Here is a 20581-nt window from a genome sequence, read left to right on the forward strand (position 1 = left end):
GGTACTCTTTAAACTACTGGATCGATCACGTTAAGAGGCCGGTGTCGATTTTAGTCGCATAAATGTAAAATTGATAGATTTAGTCCGTGAAATTTTACACCTTTTGTTGCCTAATTGAAATAACAAGTACTGGTTTCTATTAGCACGTCTTCTTATCTTACCTTTTATCAGATCAGTTTTTTGAAAACATACTCACTAAATTAGAAATGTTTTCTTTTCTGATGGACGTTTAGGTAAACGCGCGTAAAGCACTGATTTTGTCGCTCTTATTTGTAAATTTCGTAAAGTTTGGACTGCTAAACATGGTAATTTTGTATTACACATATCCTGTACTTGACGTTTATCAGACTACATTTTTATTATTATGACTTTGAAGTAGTGTAAATGAAAGTTAGACGAAATCGATTTTCTCCAGAAATTACTTCAAAACAAGTGACAATTTCTCTGAAAATCGAATTAATTTCAACGTAATTTTGATACTTAAACAATCTACAACATTTGCTGAAACTATTCTTATACATGAATTTGTATAATTTACCACCATGATTTTTTGATGAATTTTTATAAACTGCCCCTTCTCTTCATGCATTACCGGTGACGCACGGTCGCGAGCTCATTATTAAAAGGCAAGATGAGAAGACGTGCTAATATAAATCAATACTTGTTATTTAGATATTACGTAACAAAACGTGTATAATTTCAACGACTAAATCTATCAATTTAAAATTTTTGCTCCAAAATCGACTACGGCCTCTTAAAACCACATCGAAATCGATCCACCCGTTTGAGTGTGTTTTTGTTATGACTGTCCTGTCCATACTATGAGGGGTAATTATGTAGGTCATACCCACTGAACTTTTACCATGGGGCCAATCCCGAAATCGCGAAAAAAATCTGCCATCTCATACAAACCGGCATATCATATCTCAATGTTTTCTACGGAACTCATTTTCCTCGCGTTATCCGGGCTTTTTGCCACGGCTCATGGGAGCGTGGGGTCCGCTTGGCAACTAATCCCGGGAAATGGCGTAGGCACTAGTTTTTACGAAAGCGACTGCCATCTGACCTTCCAACCCAGAGGGGAAACTAGGCCTTGTTGGGATTAGTCCGGTTTCCTCACGATGTTTTCCTTCACCGAAAAGCGACTAGTAAATATCAAATGATATTACGTACATAAGTTCCGAAAAACTCATTGGTACGTCGCACGCTCTTACCGCTAGGCCACCAGTGCTTCTTCTATTCTGTGTAACTATTATTTATTTTATTTAAAAAAATATTCTACGGTACGCAAGCTTTTTCGCGATTTCGCGGTTGGCCCCATAGTAAAAGGTGTTCAGTGTGACCTACTTACATATTCACACAGAGTATTTTTTTATTTAATCTTATAACATATTATACAGATATAGAGATCATAAATCTAACTCCAGAGAACTAATCCACTTGAGTATGTTCAGACATTACAAAACGACGCGACGGTAGATGTCGCTAGGGCCTCCCTAAGGCTCATATATCGTGGAAACATTCGCTGTATTGGGTGAGGTCTTAGTAGCTTAGATGGAAGGGCACCGGGCTGACGATCCGGTGGTCGTGGATTCAAGCAAAGAGGATATAATAGGGTAGAGCGGTACTATCATAGTACATTTTGTAACCACAGTTAATTCACTGCCATCTATCGACACACGATTAAAACTAAAAACAAAAATATCAAAAAATGTATTTATGTATACCGATAAATGACTTTTTTTATTTGCATTTAATATATTAATTATTTTTATATGATTTTGACCCCTGTTCTTTCAATGATATGCGTTAAAATTGTTAAATAACAAACGAAACCGTCAACGCCATCTATACGAGAGGAGGCCAAAGGTAGTGGCGCCATCTAATCGAGAATCAAATTTTCTTGATTTTCTAGGCACGTTTTAGACTGTATCTATCTATTACGGAGTTATATCTATCTTTGGTTCAAGTAAGTATCACTACCACTCAAAACAGTGACTTTTTCCACTTTTAACTTGTTAATAGCATCGTTCACAGACGTTAAAATTAATTTAGCATAACAAAAGTATCCTGTAAGCTTCGTCCTGTAGTTGAATAAATTATTTTCTATCCCAGTATAATGAATTTCTTGTTTTATTTACAGGTTGTAGCTTTCCAGCAGGTAAGTTTTCCGTTCCACCATAGAGTAGCTTATACTAGAGCGGTACTGTCATAGTAAATTTTGTAACCCCAGTAAATTCACTGCCATCTGTCGACACACTTTAAAACTAAAATTTATTTAAATATGGATAAATGATTTTTTTTTATTTGCATTAATTATTTTTATGATTTTGACCCATGTTCTTTCACTGATATGCGTTAAAATTGTTAAATAACAAACGAAACCGTCAACGCCATCTATACCACAGTAGGCCTAAGCTAGTAGCGCCCTAAACGAACGAGAATCAAATTTTCTTGATTTTCGAGGCACGTTTTTTCCTTAGACTGTATCCATCTATTACGGAGTTATATCTATCTTTGGTTCCACATAAACAGAGCCCGGAATTTTCGCGGCAAAACAAGACTGTCGCAATGTTGCTAGAGTTAGAAACATGTTGATGGATATCGATAGTTGTGTATAATAGAAGAAAAAGACAGTAAACCGAATACAAAAAAATTGTGAGGTTTGTATAAAATTTGGTGGACCGTTTCTTTCTTCCATTACTCAACTATCGATATCGATAAAAAAATGTTTCTAACTCTAGCATGATTGCGACAGTGTTGTTTTGCCGCGAAAATCCGGGCTCTGCACATAAATTACATAACGTTTGTCATAAGATGTCACATTTAAAGTTTGCATGTCATCGATTTGACGAAAAATCCATAAATTGTTGTATGTAACGACGCTTAGCGCCACTTGTACCATATAGTATTTTCAAACTCGATCGGTACGCTGACAGGATGTCATTTCAATACAATTTTGCGAGTTTTGGCGTCTTTAGGTTATAAATTCTATGGAAATGACATCTGCCCTACCCATCGACTTAGAAAAATGCTATACTAACCCGGGGTTAACCGGTTAAACCGTTAACCCAGTGTCAACCATGGTGTACTGGTAACCATGGTGGTTTAACCGGTTAACCCCGGGTTAGTGAATGGTGCAACTGGCCCTTAATAAATATAACAATTGACATGATATAATAATAAATATGTAAGACGAAATCAAAGAACGTTTAATAATAATGGTTTTTTTTTTCGTCGCCAGGTATACCTCGATCTTTCTTAATCCAAGAACAACAAAGATTGCAAGAGATGCCACAGCCCATACCTCTTCAGATCCCAGCAGGTACAGTAGCAGATGTAGCTAAGCGGGCGAGGTGTCCAAAGACATCTACACACACTCTTAGGGCCACTTGCACCAAATCAATACCCATAATCACTTAATTGATCGGGAAAATCGGGTTGATATGTACAAACGGCTCATTTTTAATAATAGGGTATTTGACTACTAGTCAAATCAGTTTCTTTTTTGGAACTGTCAAAACGATTTTGCTACTATGGAATTTATTTATAGTTTTATACAGGTTTTACAATAGAAATTGTGTCTAAAAATAACTGCTGTCTACGTTTCTCTATTAATCTTTTGGTGCTTTATTTCATGCATGGTGTTAAATAATTGATTTTAAATACAGTCAAATACCCAATTATTGTTTTTTTTTTTGCTTCATTTGCGGAGATTTGTTGTGTTACCGTAAGGCGCGAGTAAGCTCCAACCTGAAATAAGCGTCAGATTCCTGCAGCCGACCTGCCTCCACACGTATTAGGTCGCCATTCCTGTTGGTTAAGAGTTAAGACAGTGAAGCCGAGAGGGTAATGCAGGTGCTGGGCATTCCTGCGTTTCCTTAATTCCGTCCTAGGCGGTGGAATGTCCAGACATATCCGGTGTTACACCATAAATCGTCTGCAATAGACGCAGTCCAATGATGTGATGATGTTTTTTTTTTGCAGACGTATTAGTAAATTGTACGTATTACCTGTAACTTACTTGTAGCGCATCATCGAAATAATTAGTTTTAATTAGTTTTTTAGGTATTTATTGTTTTACTACATAGTGTACAGACTAACATAGATATAGGTAGCATATTATATTTTTTGTACTAACACTATATGGGTTCTGTTCTGTGCCTGAAATTAATATTTTCAATTTCAATAACAAAGGAATACCTACTAAAAAGCGTTAACTAAGTAGATACATTTCGAGGGCCGAACGTTCATTCGCTCAAATCCAATAAGTGAGTATGTTTGCGTACGCAATCGGCGTATCATAAATTCACAGTTCCGCCTTAGCGACATACCCCCTTATTCATAAAACTTTACGGGCCTGATTTAGTAAAATTATGTTGTATCCCTTTCTTACAAATACATAAATCAAAATTACAGATAAAGACAAACGAATCGTAGCTAATTCAGGCCAGTAACGCGTTTATGAATAACGCCAATAGTCTCTTCGTAATCTTTGCTTATGTGAGACACATAATATTGATTAACAGAATTTTTTCAGACCCCAATTACCAACGCCAACCAGCCTTCATGGACCTACCAAGCTGGATCTTGCCGAGCCAACCCCCCGAGCCTCCACAACAGATACACGAACACTTGTCGCCAAACGTTGGTCCCCCAATGTTACCATTTGTGCAGCAGGAGCGTGTAGAACGTCCGTATTCCCCTACTGACGTGTATTCGGAGATTCAGATGGCTGATGACGGTAAATAACTCCCTTAACTAACTCTTAATCGAATCTCCGCAACAGATATAAGAAAACTTAGTGCCAAACGTTCACACCAACACCAATGTTACCATTTGTTCAGCCGGACCACGAAGAACGACCGTATTCCCCTACCGATGTGTATTCAGAGGGTCAGATCAGAGAGCAGTACTCTTAAAACCGGGGTCCCTTTGTTTGACATAATTATTGAAAGTCATAATGTAATGATTGTCATATTATCATTAGTCATAATTCTGAAACCGTTAACTTTTCAGGATTTTCCTCGGATTATAGATAGGTTAGGTTAGGTTTGTTTTATGGCAATCCTGAAAAGTTACGCGTTTCTGAGAAAAACCAAATTATGACTAATGATAATATGACAATCATTACATTATGACTTTCAATAATTATGTCAAACAATAGAGACCCCTTAAAACCCTTAAACTATACTCTTGAAGTTGGCAAAATCTCTGAAACCGGAAGGAGTTTTTTTGCTGGAATCTATAAGCAAGCAACAGACGTATTTATGGAACTACTGTGAATTTGCGTTCACTGGAACACTAACAGTTTATAGTGGTAGACGATTACAAATCTGATGCTCGGTATGAAAATATGCTATGAAACAACGCGCAAATTTGAGATTTCCTACCTCTGTGTAGGTATTTTGAGAAAATTCTAATAAAAATCAAAACTTGTATGTTTCAGAACCCCGAGAGGGCTCAGAGTCGCCGGACCTCCTCCAGTCGAACCAGAAACGGCAGAGCGCGTTCTCTCGGCTCGGCCCCCTGACGCAGCCTAAGAAGCCCAAACTCACTATCAACCTGCAGCTGAATAAGGACCAGGCTGTCAGGTAAATAATGTCATTCATTCATTCTTTTAAAATTATGGCTTCAGTCGAGTGGGACTATTCCGCCAGTATCAAGGTCTTAGGAGCTTTATAAAATTGTACGATTAGTAGGTACAAGACAGTGTACGAAGATTTTATTAGCTCTTGTAAGGAGATAGCTGGACACAAGGGTCACACGTGGGGCTACTTGGCGTTGGAGCCAGAACGCTGGATAAACTCATATCAATATTAATTCTTCATTGTCCGCACACTTCCACATTAGTTTACTACATAATAAGCTATCAGTATTACACTTTAAACAACGTTAATGAGCAAAAACAAAGAAATTAATCATGACTCGATGTCGTTCAAAGAGATATGAGCACAAAATTCAAGTGTACCTACGATGTATTTGAGACACATTTTATTCTTATTCTGTTTACCTCTACTATTAATAATTCTTTTTACATTATCTATTCGAACTAGTGCTTTTTCTTCCCTGCTAGGACGGATCAAAGTGCCACTTTTCTGTTCTAGGACACATTTTTTTTATAATGAAATGATAATGATTTCCCCATAGGTGATGTGAAAAGTAGTATCACATGGTAGAAAAAAATATTTCTACCTTGGGCGTTAACGCTTGAATCGCTCACTACGCTCGGGATTCTATTTAAAAAATCGATACTAAACTATTCGGGATCCTTTGCTTAGTTCAGGAATCAATGTACGCTCTCGCCGTAAATATGTCATTCTGCTCCCTTATACAATCTACTATTGGTCTATTGCAATGTAAACAAGACGTGGTAAATACTATCTATAATCGAAATTAAACTATCGTGAGACATATTTCAAAATATTTAAGTCACTACGGTTTCGGCGACATCGCGGCTGGCGACTAAAATACTAGTGAGTGAAACCATTGTGATCTAAATATTCCCTATACTTGTTGCAACTTTATTACTACTCTGGCCTGACCACGTCTTCACCATATTTTATATTTCATTCGCCAGAGAGGTGGTGAACGAAACGGACGAGTCGTTCCGGTACGTGCCCGTGCACCTCCGCAAGGACATACTCGAGAGTGAAGACGAGATCGTCAAGAAATACCTGCCTTTCTGGCCGTGGAAGAAAAACTTTCAGCTTCGTAAGACCGTCTCCGCTAGGATATCTAAGGTAATCCCAAGAATCTGCAGAAACATAATCACGACGAAACGAAAACGAAACCGATTGCCGTCTAACCTTCCAATCCAGAGGAGAAACTAGTCCGTTGTGACAGGTTCGCTTTCCCACCACGCTTTTTCTTTCTCAAGGGCAAATAAGTCATTCCACAACAGGGTATTTGACTGTGTTTAAAATAAATTATTTTACAAATTTACACCATGCAAGAAATAAAGCACCAGAAGATTAATAGAGAAACGTAGACAGCAGTTATTTTTAGACACAATTTCTATGTAGGAATTCGATCGTGACGTCATATGCTAGTGTTTCATATAAATTCCATAGTAGCAATTCGTTTTGGCATTTCGAAAAAAGAATCTGATTTGACTAGTAGTCCCCTACCCTACTAGAGTAACATGAGCCACCATATGTTGCGGGTTCCTTTTATTCATAATGCAGATTTAAGTTTTAATTTATATCTAGGCAAATGTTACTCTTCTCTAGATATATTGACACTTAAATTATCATCATTGAAACGCAATCAAACGTTTTTACGTGCAATGATCTAACTGGTAAATATCAAATAATATTTCGTACTTAAGTTCCAAAAAATTCTTTGGTTGGAGCCCAAGTCCTGCGGAGTAAAATTTTTAGTCACTAGAAACCGCACAACTTACCGCACCGCACGGTTACCAACGCGTGACAATGAGTTATTGAGGCTGAGGATATTGATGCATCTTTGTTTTTCTTTTGTTTTAGTCTGTTATGATTTTGGAACAAGAACAGATGGAGGCGGGATATGAAAGAGACAACGTGTTTATACAAGTCGTGGTAAGTCAACATTTTATACGTATTTCAACGTATCTTAAAATATCTGTGAATTTGGTCTTTTCTCTTATGTCAACATTTCTCACTCTGTCCCTTCTTTTAAGTCCTAATAAATATTATTTACTCTCAACTTTTATATTACTTCAATATTTATGTTTCAGGTAACAGGATACCCAAAGACATGGACGAAAGAAGACGTTCTCGACGCAGTCCTAGATTGCGTGAAGGGCAAGAGCTTCATCCCTCTATTCACAGAGTTCACTTCTCAAAAATGCAGGTTTCTTGTCATCCGCTGCCAGTCTGCGTTGGTCGCCATACATAAAGTCGGGTTCTGCATACGTAAGGTATGTTATGATGATGATGCATTCCTGTTATCCCTCATTAGGGACATGGGGCTCGCTGAAGAATCCTCCATTTGTCACGATCTTGAGCGGCTACTTCCAGCTCTAGAGTCCAGTTGAGCCAGCCTCTCTCTCAACTGATCGCCTCCATACACAGCACACTCCGTACACGGCCTCCCCGACCGTCTGCTGCCAGCCGAATGCCAGCGGAGACCCTGCTTGGCCAGAGGGGCCATCACATCTTTAAAATTAGATATACGATACAGAAGATACATTATAAAGAAGTATAACTAGAATAAAAAAAACGCTATATCCCAAAAATTATCCATTTGATGCCAAAAATGCTTTACATCATTTTGAAAGAGAGCTGATACTCTCCCAACTACTTGATCGATTTGTATCAACATAAGCTGAGAACTACCGCAACCGGAACTCGTTTTCACGTTAAAAAAACTGCATCGAAATATTTTAAATCGGTCCATCCGTTGGAGAGCTACATTGCCACAGACAGACAGACATTGGCGTCAAACATATAACATCCTCTGTTTTGGGCGGGGGGTTAAAAATAAGATAATTTTGTATTTTGATTGGCTATAAAGGTTTCGTCCCACTGTAACGCGGCGGTAGCGGGGAGTGGGCTAGAGAGCACGAGCGGCGCGGCATTTTTTTTACAACAATCTTAGTCGACCGGTCTGGCCTAGTGGGTAGTGACCCTGCCTATGAAGCCGTTGGTCCTGGGTTCAAATCCCGATAAGGGAATTTATTTGTGTGATGGCACAGATATTTGTTCCTGAGTCATGGGCGTTTTGCTATGTATTAAGTATTTGTATATTATATATACGAGTATTGTTGTCCGAGTACCCACAACACAAGCCTTCTTGAGCTTACTGTGGGACTTAGTCAATTTGTGTAAGAATGTCCTTATAATATCAAAAAAAATTGTTAAGTTTAAGCTTTCAAATGTTTCGCTTCTTAATTTAATTAATTATTGTGCCAATAATATTATTTTCTATTTTTTAAAGGACGACGTCGAGCTAACGTTAAGCATATCGCTCACAGACACAGGACTGAATCAAATAGATCTAATCCCTCGCCTCGTCTTACGCAGAAGACTGATGATCATGTCAGATGAGAACAACGTGGATCTCACCGAGTTTCTTATTGAAAAGGGTAAGTAATTTATTGCGACAAAATGTGCGTGGGAAGGCCCCAGACTAGATGGACCGACGATCTGGTTAAAGTCGCGGGAAACCGTTGGTTGGTTGAGCGAACAACCGTTCGTTGTGGAGATCCTTGGGGGAGGCCTTTGTCCAGCAGTTGATGATGATGATAATGAATAGAATAGAATAGAATAGAAATAATTTATTCGTTAGCACACACAAATAGAAAATTATACAAAACAGAGAAACATAAATAAAAAGAAAAAGTGCCACGAAATGTTGCTGGCGACTAGGCTGTCTGGCAATGCAAGTAGGCTTGACGTGACAACTTTCTCTAGAGAACAGTACTAAGTACTTATTTATTTATATTTTTTTCCAGATGTAAGCCACTTCGTGTATTTCCCTCTAAACCGTGCTACGAATCAGATGGAACTGATCCAGCTACAGAGCGCCGTGACGTGGGAGCACCTCACCGAGCTCAACCTGTCGAGGAACAGGCTCACGTGAGTGGGAGTTTTCTAAAATAAATATTAATCTGATTCTTTTAGATCTGGACATTCTTGGGCTCATTCTTCTCAGAATCGACAGCATTCTCAATCATTTGAATTTGAATGACATTTTAAAAAAATGACCCAAAATGGCCATTCCATTACGTCACGTTTTACTGTGGAAAATTTATAATCAGGCATTTTTTTTATAATCATCAGGATTGATTATGCTAGTGATCCTGAGTTGAAAGAACCCAAAAACACCAGGATCAATGAAAATCAGGTTTTCAATATCTATTTTAGAAACCAACTACCAATAGACCTGCTAGAATTAGACCAAGATAACTCTGCAACGACTTTGACAGCACAGACTATGCAAGTGTTTTTATGAATGTCAAACTTCTATGAAATTATGACATATAAACAACACTTGCACAGTCCGGGCTATCAAAATCGCTGCTTACTTATCTTGGTTTAACTCTAGCATGAGTAGCGTTCTCGCGCGCAACTCCACACATCGAGCGTCTTCAACGGTCGTCAGCACTCTACAGGGTGGACGATAAATGGCAATGAGTGACACTATAAATAATAATAATAATAATAATAAAATACTTTATTGTGCACTACAAAGAAAAATACATGTTACAAACAATGACAGGACATAAGTGAGTAGGTAACAACAGGCGGACTTATCGCTAAAAAGCGATCTCTTCCAGACAACCTTCAGATAGCGATTCAGTGGCTAGAAATAAGTTAATGGGCAGTGCAAAATAACAAAGGTGTAAAGTTTACAAATCAAATACCTAAGTATAAATAACAAACAATGAAAAATAAACTACATAAACTACATATATTATTTAAGCAACAATAATACACTACATAAACCTACACAAAATACATAAATACATAATGAGAATTCAAGCAAGAGAAGAATAACGACTAGGTAGCGTGAACAGAAAGAAAAATATATATGTGTAAGTGAAAGGACCAAGACTAAGAAAGAGATTTTAAATAGTGTTCTTTTAGAAGTTTTTTAAAAATGGGTAGGGATTGAGCACGTCTTATATCAATGGGCAAAGCATTCCACAATCCAAATCCAAATAAATAATAAGTAAATATTAGGGGACATCTTACACAGATCAAACTAGCCCCAAACTAAACAAAAGCTTGTACTATGGGTGCTAGGCGACGTCGTACATACTCGTATAGATAAATACATACATACATAGGAAACACCCATGACTCACGAACAAATATTTGTGTTCATCACACAAATAAATGCCCTCACCGGGATTTGAACTCAGGACCATCGGCTTCACAGGCAGGGTCACTACACACTAGGCCAGACCAGTCGTCGAACATGGTCGAACTAAAGCATTAAGGCTTGATTCTCTCCTACGCTGACATTGGTCGCTGACGTGTTCTATGGGCCCCCGCACCCCGCACAGCGACGCTGACGTCCGCGGCAGATTTTTCTTCCGACTGTACGCTCGACCGACTTCAGCGCAGGAGGAAATCAGGCCTAATTCACCATTGGGTGGGTGGGGAGATGTCACAAATGTTTTTCTTCCAGTTCCATCGACGGGTTCGACCTTCACAAGAACACGCCGCGCCTCAAGCGTCTCGACATATCCCAGAACTACCTGGATAAGGTCACTCTACTGCTACCTATTCGCGGCCTACCGCTCCGTTCGCTCAGGTAGACCAAAAGCTGTCAGTTTTGAAAAAAATATATCTTTATTTTCAGACAACTATTGCCCCATATACCTTAGCATACATATGTGACATTTTCAACCAAAAGGTACCACATTGTCGCTTGTCAATAAGGTTGATTTCAAATTGAAGCTGTATGGAAATAGCGACTTTTGACAACCGACAATAAGTACCCTTTTGAATGAAAATGGCACATATTATAAAATATAGCTTAACACTAAAAACCGACCAAGTGCGTGTCGGACCATGCAAAATGGACTCCATTAAATGGAGGGTTCCGTACCTTTATACAATACAAAAAGCCATAGAAGCAAGGGCGTATATTCGCGGCACTCACATCGTTTTAAAAAGATGTTCTTTAGAAATCACTACATAGTATAAAACAAAGTAGCTTTCCGCTGTCTGTATGTCTGTCGCTATGTATGCTCAGATCTTTAAAACTACGCAACGGATTTTGATGAGGTTTTTTTTAACAGATAGAGTGGTTCAAGAGGAAGGTTTATGTGTATAATTTGTAAAGGTTTTGTGTAAATTAGTTGAACTACCCGTCCGAAGCCGGGCGGGTTGCTAGTAAACTCATAAATGGCTCAACTGTATGTCTCTGTAATATTGTATTATATTTCGCTGTACAAACTTCTTGACGCGAAACACTTATTTCATACATTTTTTGACGCTTGGATAACCTTTACACCTCCATATTTTATTAGTTTGTATGCAGTGTTAGTCTTAATATTTTCTCTGACATTGGGGACTTTTTACATCTCCAAATACTATACATCTATGTTATAAGGTCATTTATTTGAAGATTATTATAATGAATGTTTACTCAGTTATTGGCTTTTGTATTTATAAATGTTTCTATGTATTTTCATGTAAATGTTTTATTGAGACCTAGGTACTTGCCAAGGGCCTGACACTCTTTGATAGAGAAAGATAGTCTTATTGCGATTCCTATAAGAGGAAAGAGAAAATAGTGCCATGCTTTCTCCTTATCACCAAAGATAGATATAACTCCGTAATAGATGGATACAGTCTAAGGAAAAAACGTGCCTCGAAAATCACGAAAATTTGATTCTCGATCAGATGGCGCCACTACCTTTGGCCTACTGTCGTATAGAGGGCGCTGACGGTTCCGCTTGTTATTTAACAATTTTAACGCATATCAGTGAAAGAACATGGGTCAAAATCATAAAAATAATTAATGCAAATAAAAAAATCATTTATCCATATTTAAATACATTTTATCGTATTTTTATAAATCTTCATTTTTAGTTTTAAAGTGTGTTGATAGATGGCAGTGAATTTACTGTGGTTACAAAATTTACTATGACAGTACCGCTATATCTTATTATATCCTCTTTGTTATCACCGACCGGGTGGCATCATAGGTAGGAGGCGATGGCGAAATACCGAAATTTATTCTTAGTGAAAAAAAATCCTATGCTACCCAAATTTTATATGAATATTCTTACCCACGGCCCCGGTCGCTCGGTGGCGCGTCTATAACTACTTGTATTATACTATGTCTATGGTACTTGCACATTTTTTTTATTGCAGACTTGAGGGCAATCCTCTGTGCCGCGACTACATCGATCCTGGCCACTATATCAAGGTCGTTAGGATGATGTTTCATGAGGTCATGGAGTTGGTAAGTTTGTTTTGCATTAAATTGAAAAATAATGTACATACAAATGGCGGACTTATTGCCCTGTGGCATTCTCTTTCTCTACCAGTGGCATTGGGCTAAATAGAGACATGTAAAAATGGTGCAAGGAGAAAAGTTAGAAGATATATTTTAAAACTATTGCAATCTCTCTCTCTCTCTCTCTCTCTCTCTCTCTCTCTCTCTCTCTCTCTCTCTCTCTCTCTCTCTCTCTCTCTCGCGCAAATCATACATAAGCAAGTCATATTCTTAACATTCTACAGTCAAGTTGCTTCTGTGTACATATTTTATTAATTTTAGCGCTTATATTAACACTGACGCAACAACAATCCAAAAAGTAAAGTGAACAAATATATTTATTTTGAAAAAGCTCTTTTTTTCTGTAGCATACTTTAGACTTTACCACCATCTTTTGGCAAGGCTTATAATTAGCATAAATACAAGGGGGACTATAAGGGTTGACGTCATCAACTTTGTTTGATCGGCCCACCACTAGATGGCGCCACTGTCATTAAACACTGAAATTATAACGATTTTGTTAATATCTTTCAACAAATTATCATAAGTAAATTAATAAGTTGTATACCTGACAGCTATGAAGATATACATCCTATTTTATAACATACAATTGCGATTTATTGATGTTTACATATTTTAAAATACAAAAATTGTACCTCGCGTTTACAAAGTTTTCGGTGTCTGTTACTATATATAGAAATGGATGTCAACGCTAAGTGTACTTGCATTGGCAGTACATATACTAAAATTGGAACGATACAGAGATTAGCATGGCCCCTGAAATGAAATGTATTTATATTTATTTGTCAGAATATGGTACATTGATGCCTACGCAAGGATGACACGCAAAATCGTGAAGCGTTCCACATTTTTTTGGATATTTTCACCTTGAGATAATGAATACCAGATAGATATAACTCCGTAATAGATGGATACAGTCTAAGGAAAAAACGTGCCTCGAAAATCAAGAAAATTTGATTCTCGTTCAGAGGGCGCTACTTACTAACTTTGGCCTACTGTCGTATAGATGGCGTTGACGGTTTCGTTTGTTATTTAACAATTTTAATGCATATCAGTGAAAGAACATGGGTCAAAATCATAAAAATAATTAATGCAAATAAAAAAAATCATTTATCCATATTTAAATACATTTTATCGTATTTTTATAAATCTTCATTTTTACTTTTAAAGTGTGTCGACAGATGGCAGTGAATTTACTGGGGTTACAAAATTTACTATGACAGTACCGCTCTAGTATAAGTTACTCTATGTGAATATTGTGGATATCTACATATACTATTTTTTTTTTAATCTATTAGAAAAAGGGTTTGAATGATGATGATGTGTTGTCTGTACATATGATTTTAAGCGCATTCTCAACTGTTTTTAACCCTTGACGCAAAAAGAGCGATGTTATATGTTTGACGCCAATGTCTGTCTGTCTGTGGCATCGTAGCTCTCTAACGGATATTCAGCTTGAAGAGTATAGTTCTTTTCCAAAATGATGTAAGGCATTTTGCGCATAATAGAATGGCATAAAGCGTACGTTTTTAATTTAATACTTGTTCTAAGGCCGACTAAGGGTCACTTGCACCATCCCACTAACCCGAGGTTAACCGGTTAAACCGTTAACCCAGTGTCAAATTGTACTGGTAACCATGGTTACCATGGTGGTTATGGTTGTTGTTACTTCAGGTTTAACCGGTTAACCCCGGGTTAGCGGGATGTTGCAAGTGGCGCGAAAGGTTTTTATCTTATTTTTTCTAGTGATGTACCGACTATTGATTTGGCCGACTAGCCGACTAATCGGCGCTCGAATGGCCGATTAGTCGGCCGACTAGTCGGCTAGTCGGCCAGATCATTATTTTCATCTAAGTTCAGAATTGACACTTGACAAACAATCGTTTTGGTCCTTTAGTTGCGCTATTCATCATAATAGCTTTGCTAAAAGGTGCTCTGAAGGTTCAAAAGCCTAGCACCGGGATTCTAATTCAATTTCGTTTTTTTTTATTTGCGATCCTGACCAGACAATGACTACACCTTGTTGGGAGCATTTCCAAGGCTACGTTTATTATTTTCATTTTATCCTTTTTTTCTGTCACTTATAAAGTGCCGACTAATCGGCCATTTTTGCCGACTAGTCGCCGACTAATCGCCGACTACAAATGTGGCCGGATAGTCGGCTTTCCCGACTAGTCGGCGACTAGTCGGTACATCCCTAATTTTCTCCCATAGGATGGTGTCCGTATCACTCTAAAAGGCGACCTACCGTCAATGAAACGCAACTACTGCCCGGAGGCCGCAGCGGCCGTCGTCGAGAAGTTTCTAGAAACGTTCTTCCCCCTGCTCGAGGCGGCTGACGACGACCGAGCCGCGATCGAGGACTTATATGACAAAGATGCTGTCTTGACTATCACGTTTAGATATAAATTACGTGAGTATTTTTGTTTTAAGCTTTTTTGTGACAACCGACCTGCTTACGATGAAACATCATTCTAAAACCCAGTAGATACGGGACAATCAAATTGTCAATGCGATCAGAAACTAATTTGGCGTCATCTCTAGTGTCCACACGTACACAATTAACACTTTTACTGTCCCTCGCTTTCTTCAATGACATGGGTCGAGACGTCCGTGCATTATATGTGATGCATAACCTTACAGAGCTATCCATTTCTGACGTCACGTAGACGTGACAGAGTTTTTTAGAACGCGATAAAAAAATAAGTTTACATTAAATCTTTATATCTTCATAAACTTTGAACAGTTGACTTTCGAAAATGAAACAAATAGAAAATTATCGATATCAGCTTGAAAAAGTGTCTCAATTTTTTTTTACAATTGGCTATCTCTCCCGAGGTGTCTGGGAGTGATCAAAAGCAAATAACACCATTAGAATTAGACGTACTAGCATCGCCACCATGTAAAATATGAACCTTTAAAAAAATATTCGCACTAGTCAAAATAATCAACAAGGATTTTACGTACTTTTACAATTTTTTCCCCCAAAATTTTGGTCACATCTTTGCTCCCAAGCATGACGTGAAGCGTACTAAAGAAAAATTACCGGAATTACCCTAATGCACGGACAGTAAAAGTGTTAAGTTTTGTTTGTTGAAAAAACATGACTAAAATTCAAAACTTGTTAACAGGTTACGGAACAGCATTCCGGTACTTCCGAAACCTATTCCTCCGCGCCCGGAGCCTAGAAGAGGGAGAGAAAGACAGCGTGGTGGGCGCCGGCTCCATAACCTCCCTCATCTGCAAGTGGCCCGACATCGAGCACGACAGATACACCATCTCTGTCGACGTCATACATCATGACGTAAGTCGCGCTAGCCCTAAGCTTAGTGATGTCTGTAGACTTGTAGAGGGACATGGAAATTTATTGTTGATGATAAGTTTATATTGTGTCTTAAGGGTCTCCGGCAAGCATACAAACGTAGTTCCGCTCTCATTTTAAAACGACTACCTAGATTGCTCTGAAACTTTGTATTTACTTACAATAGGATAAGGTATATCTATGTCCGTAATTAGTTTATGTAGCCTCAGATACCATAGTTAAAAAAATATTGCGAATTTAAGTTATTCATACAAAACTTGTTTCATAATCATAATCATTTATTTGCACATAAAAAGGTTTGTTTTGCTCTATTTCGCTTGTTTTATAAACTGGAGCTATATAAACTAATTCCAGACCTAGATATACCTCATGTCATTGTATGTGCAAAGTTTCATTACAATCCAACACGTAGTTTTAAAATGAGAGCGGAACTAGGTTTGTATGGGAAGGTGCAATTCCACCAAGCGTCTTGAGTTCGCTTGATTTCTCAGCTCCTTGGCTCCCTAATTCTCATTCGTCTTATTTTATATAAGTAAGTGCTTACTGTTATACTCAATTACTCAACCGTAAAAAGGCTTTATCAAAAAGTAATCACGACGTAGAGACGTCTATTGTTTTTTCCATAATGTCAATATCGAGAGAGGAAAATGGGGACTACGTTTGTACGGATAACAGGTCGTCCCCTTTCCTCTTAAGTTACTCTGATTTTCAATAGGACTTCACAACAATCCTCCGCCTCGGGGGCGTGCTCAAGCTCACAGCCAAGTCCTTGGCCGAAGACGAACACCTCCTAACCTTCACCAGGACCGTGGTGCTGCACTCCAAGAACGGGGCGGAGTATAAGATCACCAACGAGATGCTGTACTGGGACGTGCCGAGAGAAGAGGTCACAAAGACTGCCTTCAATGTTACCACGGTAAGAACATTCTTACTCCCTATGGTGAAGTATGATCAATGTGAGCCAAATTCGAAGTAACCTGATCGTCAAGCTCGCAGCCAAGTCCTTGGCCGAAGACGAACACTTCCTAACCTTCACTAGGACCGTGGTGCTGCACTCCAAGAACGGCGCAGAATAAAAGATGCTGTACTGGGACGTGCCGAGAGTAGAAGTCACAAAGACTGCCTTCACTGTCACCACGGTAAGAACATTCTTACTCCTTATGGTGAAGTATGATCAATGTGAGCCAGATTCGAAGTAACCTGATCGTCAAGTTCTCAGCCAAGTCCTTAGCCGAAGACAAACACCTAACCTTCACCAGGACCATGGTGCTGCACTCCTAGAACGGGGACCGGGGTGAAGTATAAGATCACCAACGAGATGCTGTACTGGGTACTGGGACCTGCCGAGAGAAGAGGTCACTAGGACGGTACTGCCTTCAATGTTACCACGGTAAGAACATTATTATTATTATTTGTATCTCCTTGGATATCACGGGCCTATAAATCCCGGTCTTTTGATAGGCTTGCGTGGGGATATAGATCCAACACGTAGAGGCCCCTTGGAGAGCTTTAATGTCATGTAGAACGCCTGCTGGAACCCGTTCACAGGCGCAACAATAGACACCCATGAACCGGTCGCAGCAGGCATTGGGACTATTGCAGAAAAAGTGAACAGTATACCGGTCTATGGATTGAAGTTTGGGTGGGCAATGAGACTGGGCTATTGTAAAGAACTCCGGACACCTGCCATAACAATGTTAATACACGTTATCGCGGCAGGTGGTGACTTGCCGCTGACTAGATGGGCCCCTGAAACTGCCGTCGTGAAGACGACCAGGAGCAACACCGGTGTGAGCGGCTCAGGGGTGTCGAGAGGTGTGCGCCGCTTTCTACCCAGTGACTGTTAACAGCCACTGTGCCAACTCGCGTCTTATGCATCTTTCACTTCCACCCCTGGAGCATATAGCTCTTACGACTCCCCTCTGGACGGCCAATGAAGGCAAGCCAGAGCTGAGAGTCCTGCGGGTCCCCTTGGGGTCCACTCCGACCGACGAAGACACGCCGGAGACGGAGACCCTGACCGTTATTATTATTATTATTATTATTTTAATTATTTACAAGAACGGTTTACACCAATTACACTTGCAATTTACGTAATATTAACACACTTATACAAAAGTAACCGTGCAAAAATTATTCATCATTCACTCGTTCATATTCTCACAGTAAGCGAGGCACCTGGACGCTAGCTTAGACCAGGAATCAGTAAATAAATCTACTTGTAGATCGTTACTCAGAAACCCGTTCAACGAGCTGATCATATCGCACAAGGGTGAGTGGCGGCGAGCCGCGGTAGCACGCGGGCCTGCGCTGTTTAATTATAACTATTTCATTTTATTTCCATGTATAATTTGTTTACAGTTGCACTGTGCACATGCCATCTTCTCGGAGTAACTGACGTGCTGCAAGTTTTAATTGTGTTCTACTCACACTTAGCGATTTACCCTCTTTTAGATATTGAATTTGAAAACATAACTTCTGTAAGGGACATCTTACATGTTTTGGGTAAGTAAGTAAGTAGGTTGCGTTATTTAGAAGCCAGAAGTAACCTCTATTTCTCAAGCTTGCAGCCAAGTTCTTGGCTGAAAAAACGTTCACCAGGACCGTGGTGCTGCACTCCAAAAACGGCGCGGAGTATAGTATGAATTATCTCAGATGATTTTTTCGGGCTCGGGCCCTACTCTAAATAAAAGCCTTTGTTTCTTTTAAGAGCGGTCTTCAGCACGTGCTAAAACAACTATCGTGATTGTATTAAGGTTCAAATTTATGTGACAGCTCATTCAGAGAACAATCATGAATGCTATTTTCTTTGTAGATAACAAAACGTGTTATCTCCGAATGGGCTGTTTCATGAATTTGAACCATATAATTAGGAGTTAATTTGCTTTTTAAACGGGCTTGTTCCCGTAACTTATGTCAGGACTATTAGCAGTAAGCAGTGTAACCACTGTATACAGGAAACAATAGGTACCTTTTGTTTAATAGATTAGGGCCCGAGTCCGAAAAAATCATCTGAGATCATGGGAAGTGCCGACTGCCTTCAATGTTACCACGGTAAGAACATTCTTACTCTTTTGGTGAAGGCGAGTGTACTGGAACGTGCCGAGAGAAGAGGTTAAACATGGTTAAACCTAGTCTGTTTTATTTTGGTATAAACTAAAGTACTGCCTACGCCATACTTTTTCTTTATGCAAGAAACAAACAAGCGTTCCATAATATTTTATTTTCCTATGGGCAGTGTACTTCATATATTAAATCACATTTAAAATCGGGTTTATCGCGAATTTTTTTCTTTTCGTCGGGTAGCCACACAAATCTCTGTTTTGACATTTTGCTGGGACATCAGTTAGCCGCGACGTGGCCGCGACCATGACCAGTGAAACCTGTGTCGAAACGTCGGTAAATAATGGTAACAAAATAAATTCGCGATAGACCCGATTTTAAAAACGCGAAAGATTTTAAATGTTACAGTGTACTTCATAGTTTAAAAAAAACTGCACTATTAATGCAACAAAGATCCTGATCCTTTAATTACAGAAACCAGAAACGGAAACTGTGTTGTAATATTTCAGACACTAAAATTTATTCGTCGACATTTTAGTCGTCACCATCAAATAAATAGGAGCGGCCAAAGTACTCCCAAATATCTGAACACACCTCTATTGTCAAGGCGTTAGAGTGCATGTTGAGTTGAGATATTTATGAGCACCTCGGCCGATCTAATGGCGAGTACGTGTACAAAATTTGGTACAGAAACAGGTTGATGGTGATTGGGTAGGATGAGAGTAAATTGACCAAATGACGTGATTTTAGTATTTGAGATATAAAATAAAGCTTAAAGGTTAACTGGAAGAGATCTCGTAAAGGTATAAGTTCGCCTTTGTACTGATGATGAGCGTTTTTTCCTTTTCTGTACAACAGTGTTTTGCTATTACTAAAACCAGAGCTAAGTGTTACACACGTAAAGCCGAATCACCAATCTCTCTGCTTTGCCTTAAGGTTGACTGGTAGAGAATGCCTTTGGCATTAAGTATCGCCTTTTGTACAATAAAGATTAAATAAATAAACGAGATGCTCAGATGCTGTACTGCGACGTGCCAGGAGAAGTTACTAGGACTGCTTTTAATGTTAGCACGAAAATAATTTGGACCATTTAGTTATATTCATAATTGTTTATCTACGTATTTTTGGGCCATCCTGTATAATATAATAGCTACTTCGTTTTTTTGCATTAGTAAGAACAAAGATAGATAGATACAGTCTAAGGAAAAAACGTGCCTCGAAAATCAAGAAAATTTG

The 20581-nt window shown here is 38.8% G+C and overlaps 1 protein-coding gene and 1 non-coding gene across 3 annotated transcripts in view; both read left to right on the forward strand.

The window, feature by feature from the left end:
- Nucleotides 1–20581, forward strand: part of LOC134747795 (nuclear RNA export factor 2-like) — a 44554-nt gene that overhangs the window by 18258 nt on the left and 5715 nt on the right. For both annotated transcript variants that reach the window (XM_063682432.1, XM_063682433.1), the window contains 14 exons: nt 2144–2161; nt 3245–3325; nt 4541–4744; nt 5450–5594; nt 6581–6743; nt 7488–7559; nt 7718–7900; nt 8920–9067; nt 9437–9560; nt 11119–11244; nt 12816–12906; nt 15175–15373; nt 16092–16264; nt 16998–17198. In XM_063682432.1, coding sequence (XP_063538502.1) covers nt 2144–2161; nt 3245–3325; nt 4541–4744; nt 5450–5594; nt 6581–6743; nt 7488–7559; nt 7718–7900; nt 8920–9067; nt 9437–9560; nt 11119–11244; nt 12816–12906; nt 15175–15373; nt 16092–16264; nt 16998–17198 — 1928 coding nt within the window. The remainder of the gene's footprint in view (nt 1–2143; nt 2162–3244; nt 3326–4540; nt 4745–5449; nt 5595–6580; nt 6744–7487; nt 7560–7717; nt 7901–8919; nt 9068–9436; nt 9561–11118; nt 11245–12815; nt 12907–15174; nt 15374–16091; nt 16265–16997; nt 17199–20581) is intronic.
- LOC134748072 (U6 spliceosomal RNA) lies at nt 13658–13812 on the forward strand. Its single transcript, XR_010128389.1, has one exon. It is a non-coding gene; the product is annotated as a U6 spliceosomal RNA (small nuclear RNA).

This window comes from Cydia strobilella, chromosome 15, assembly GCF_947568885.1.
Source record: "Cydia strobilella chromosome 15, ilCydStro3.1, whole genome shotgun sequence".
NCBI classification, from domain to species: Eukaryota; Metazoa; Arthropoda; class Insecta; order Lepidoptera; family Tortricidae; genus Cydia; species Cydia strobilella.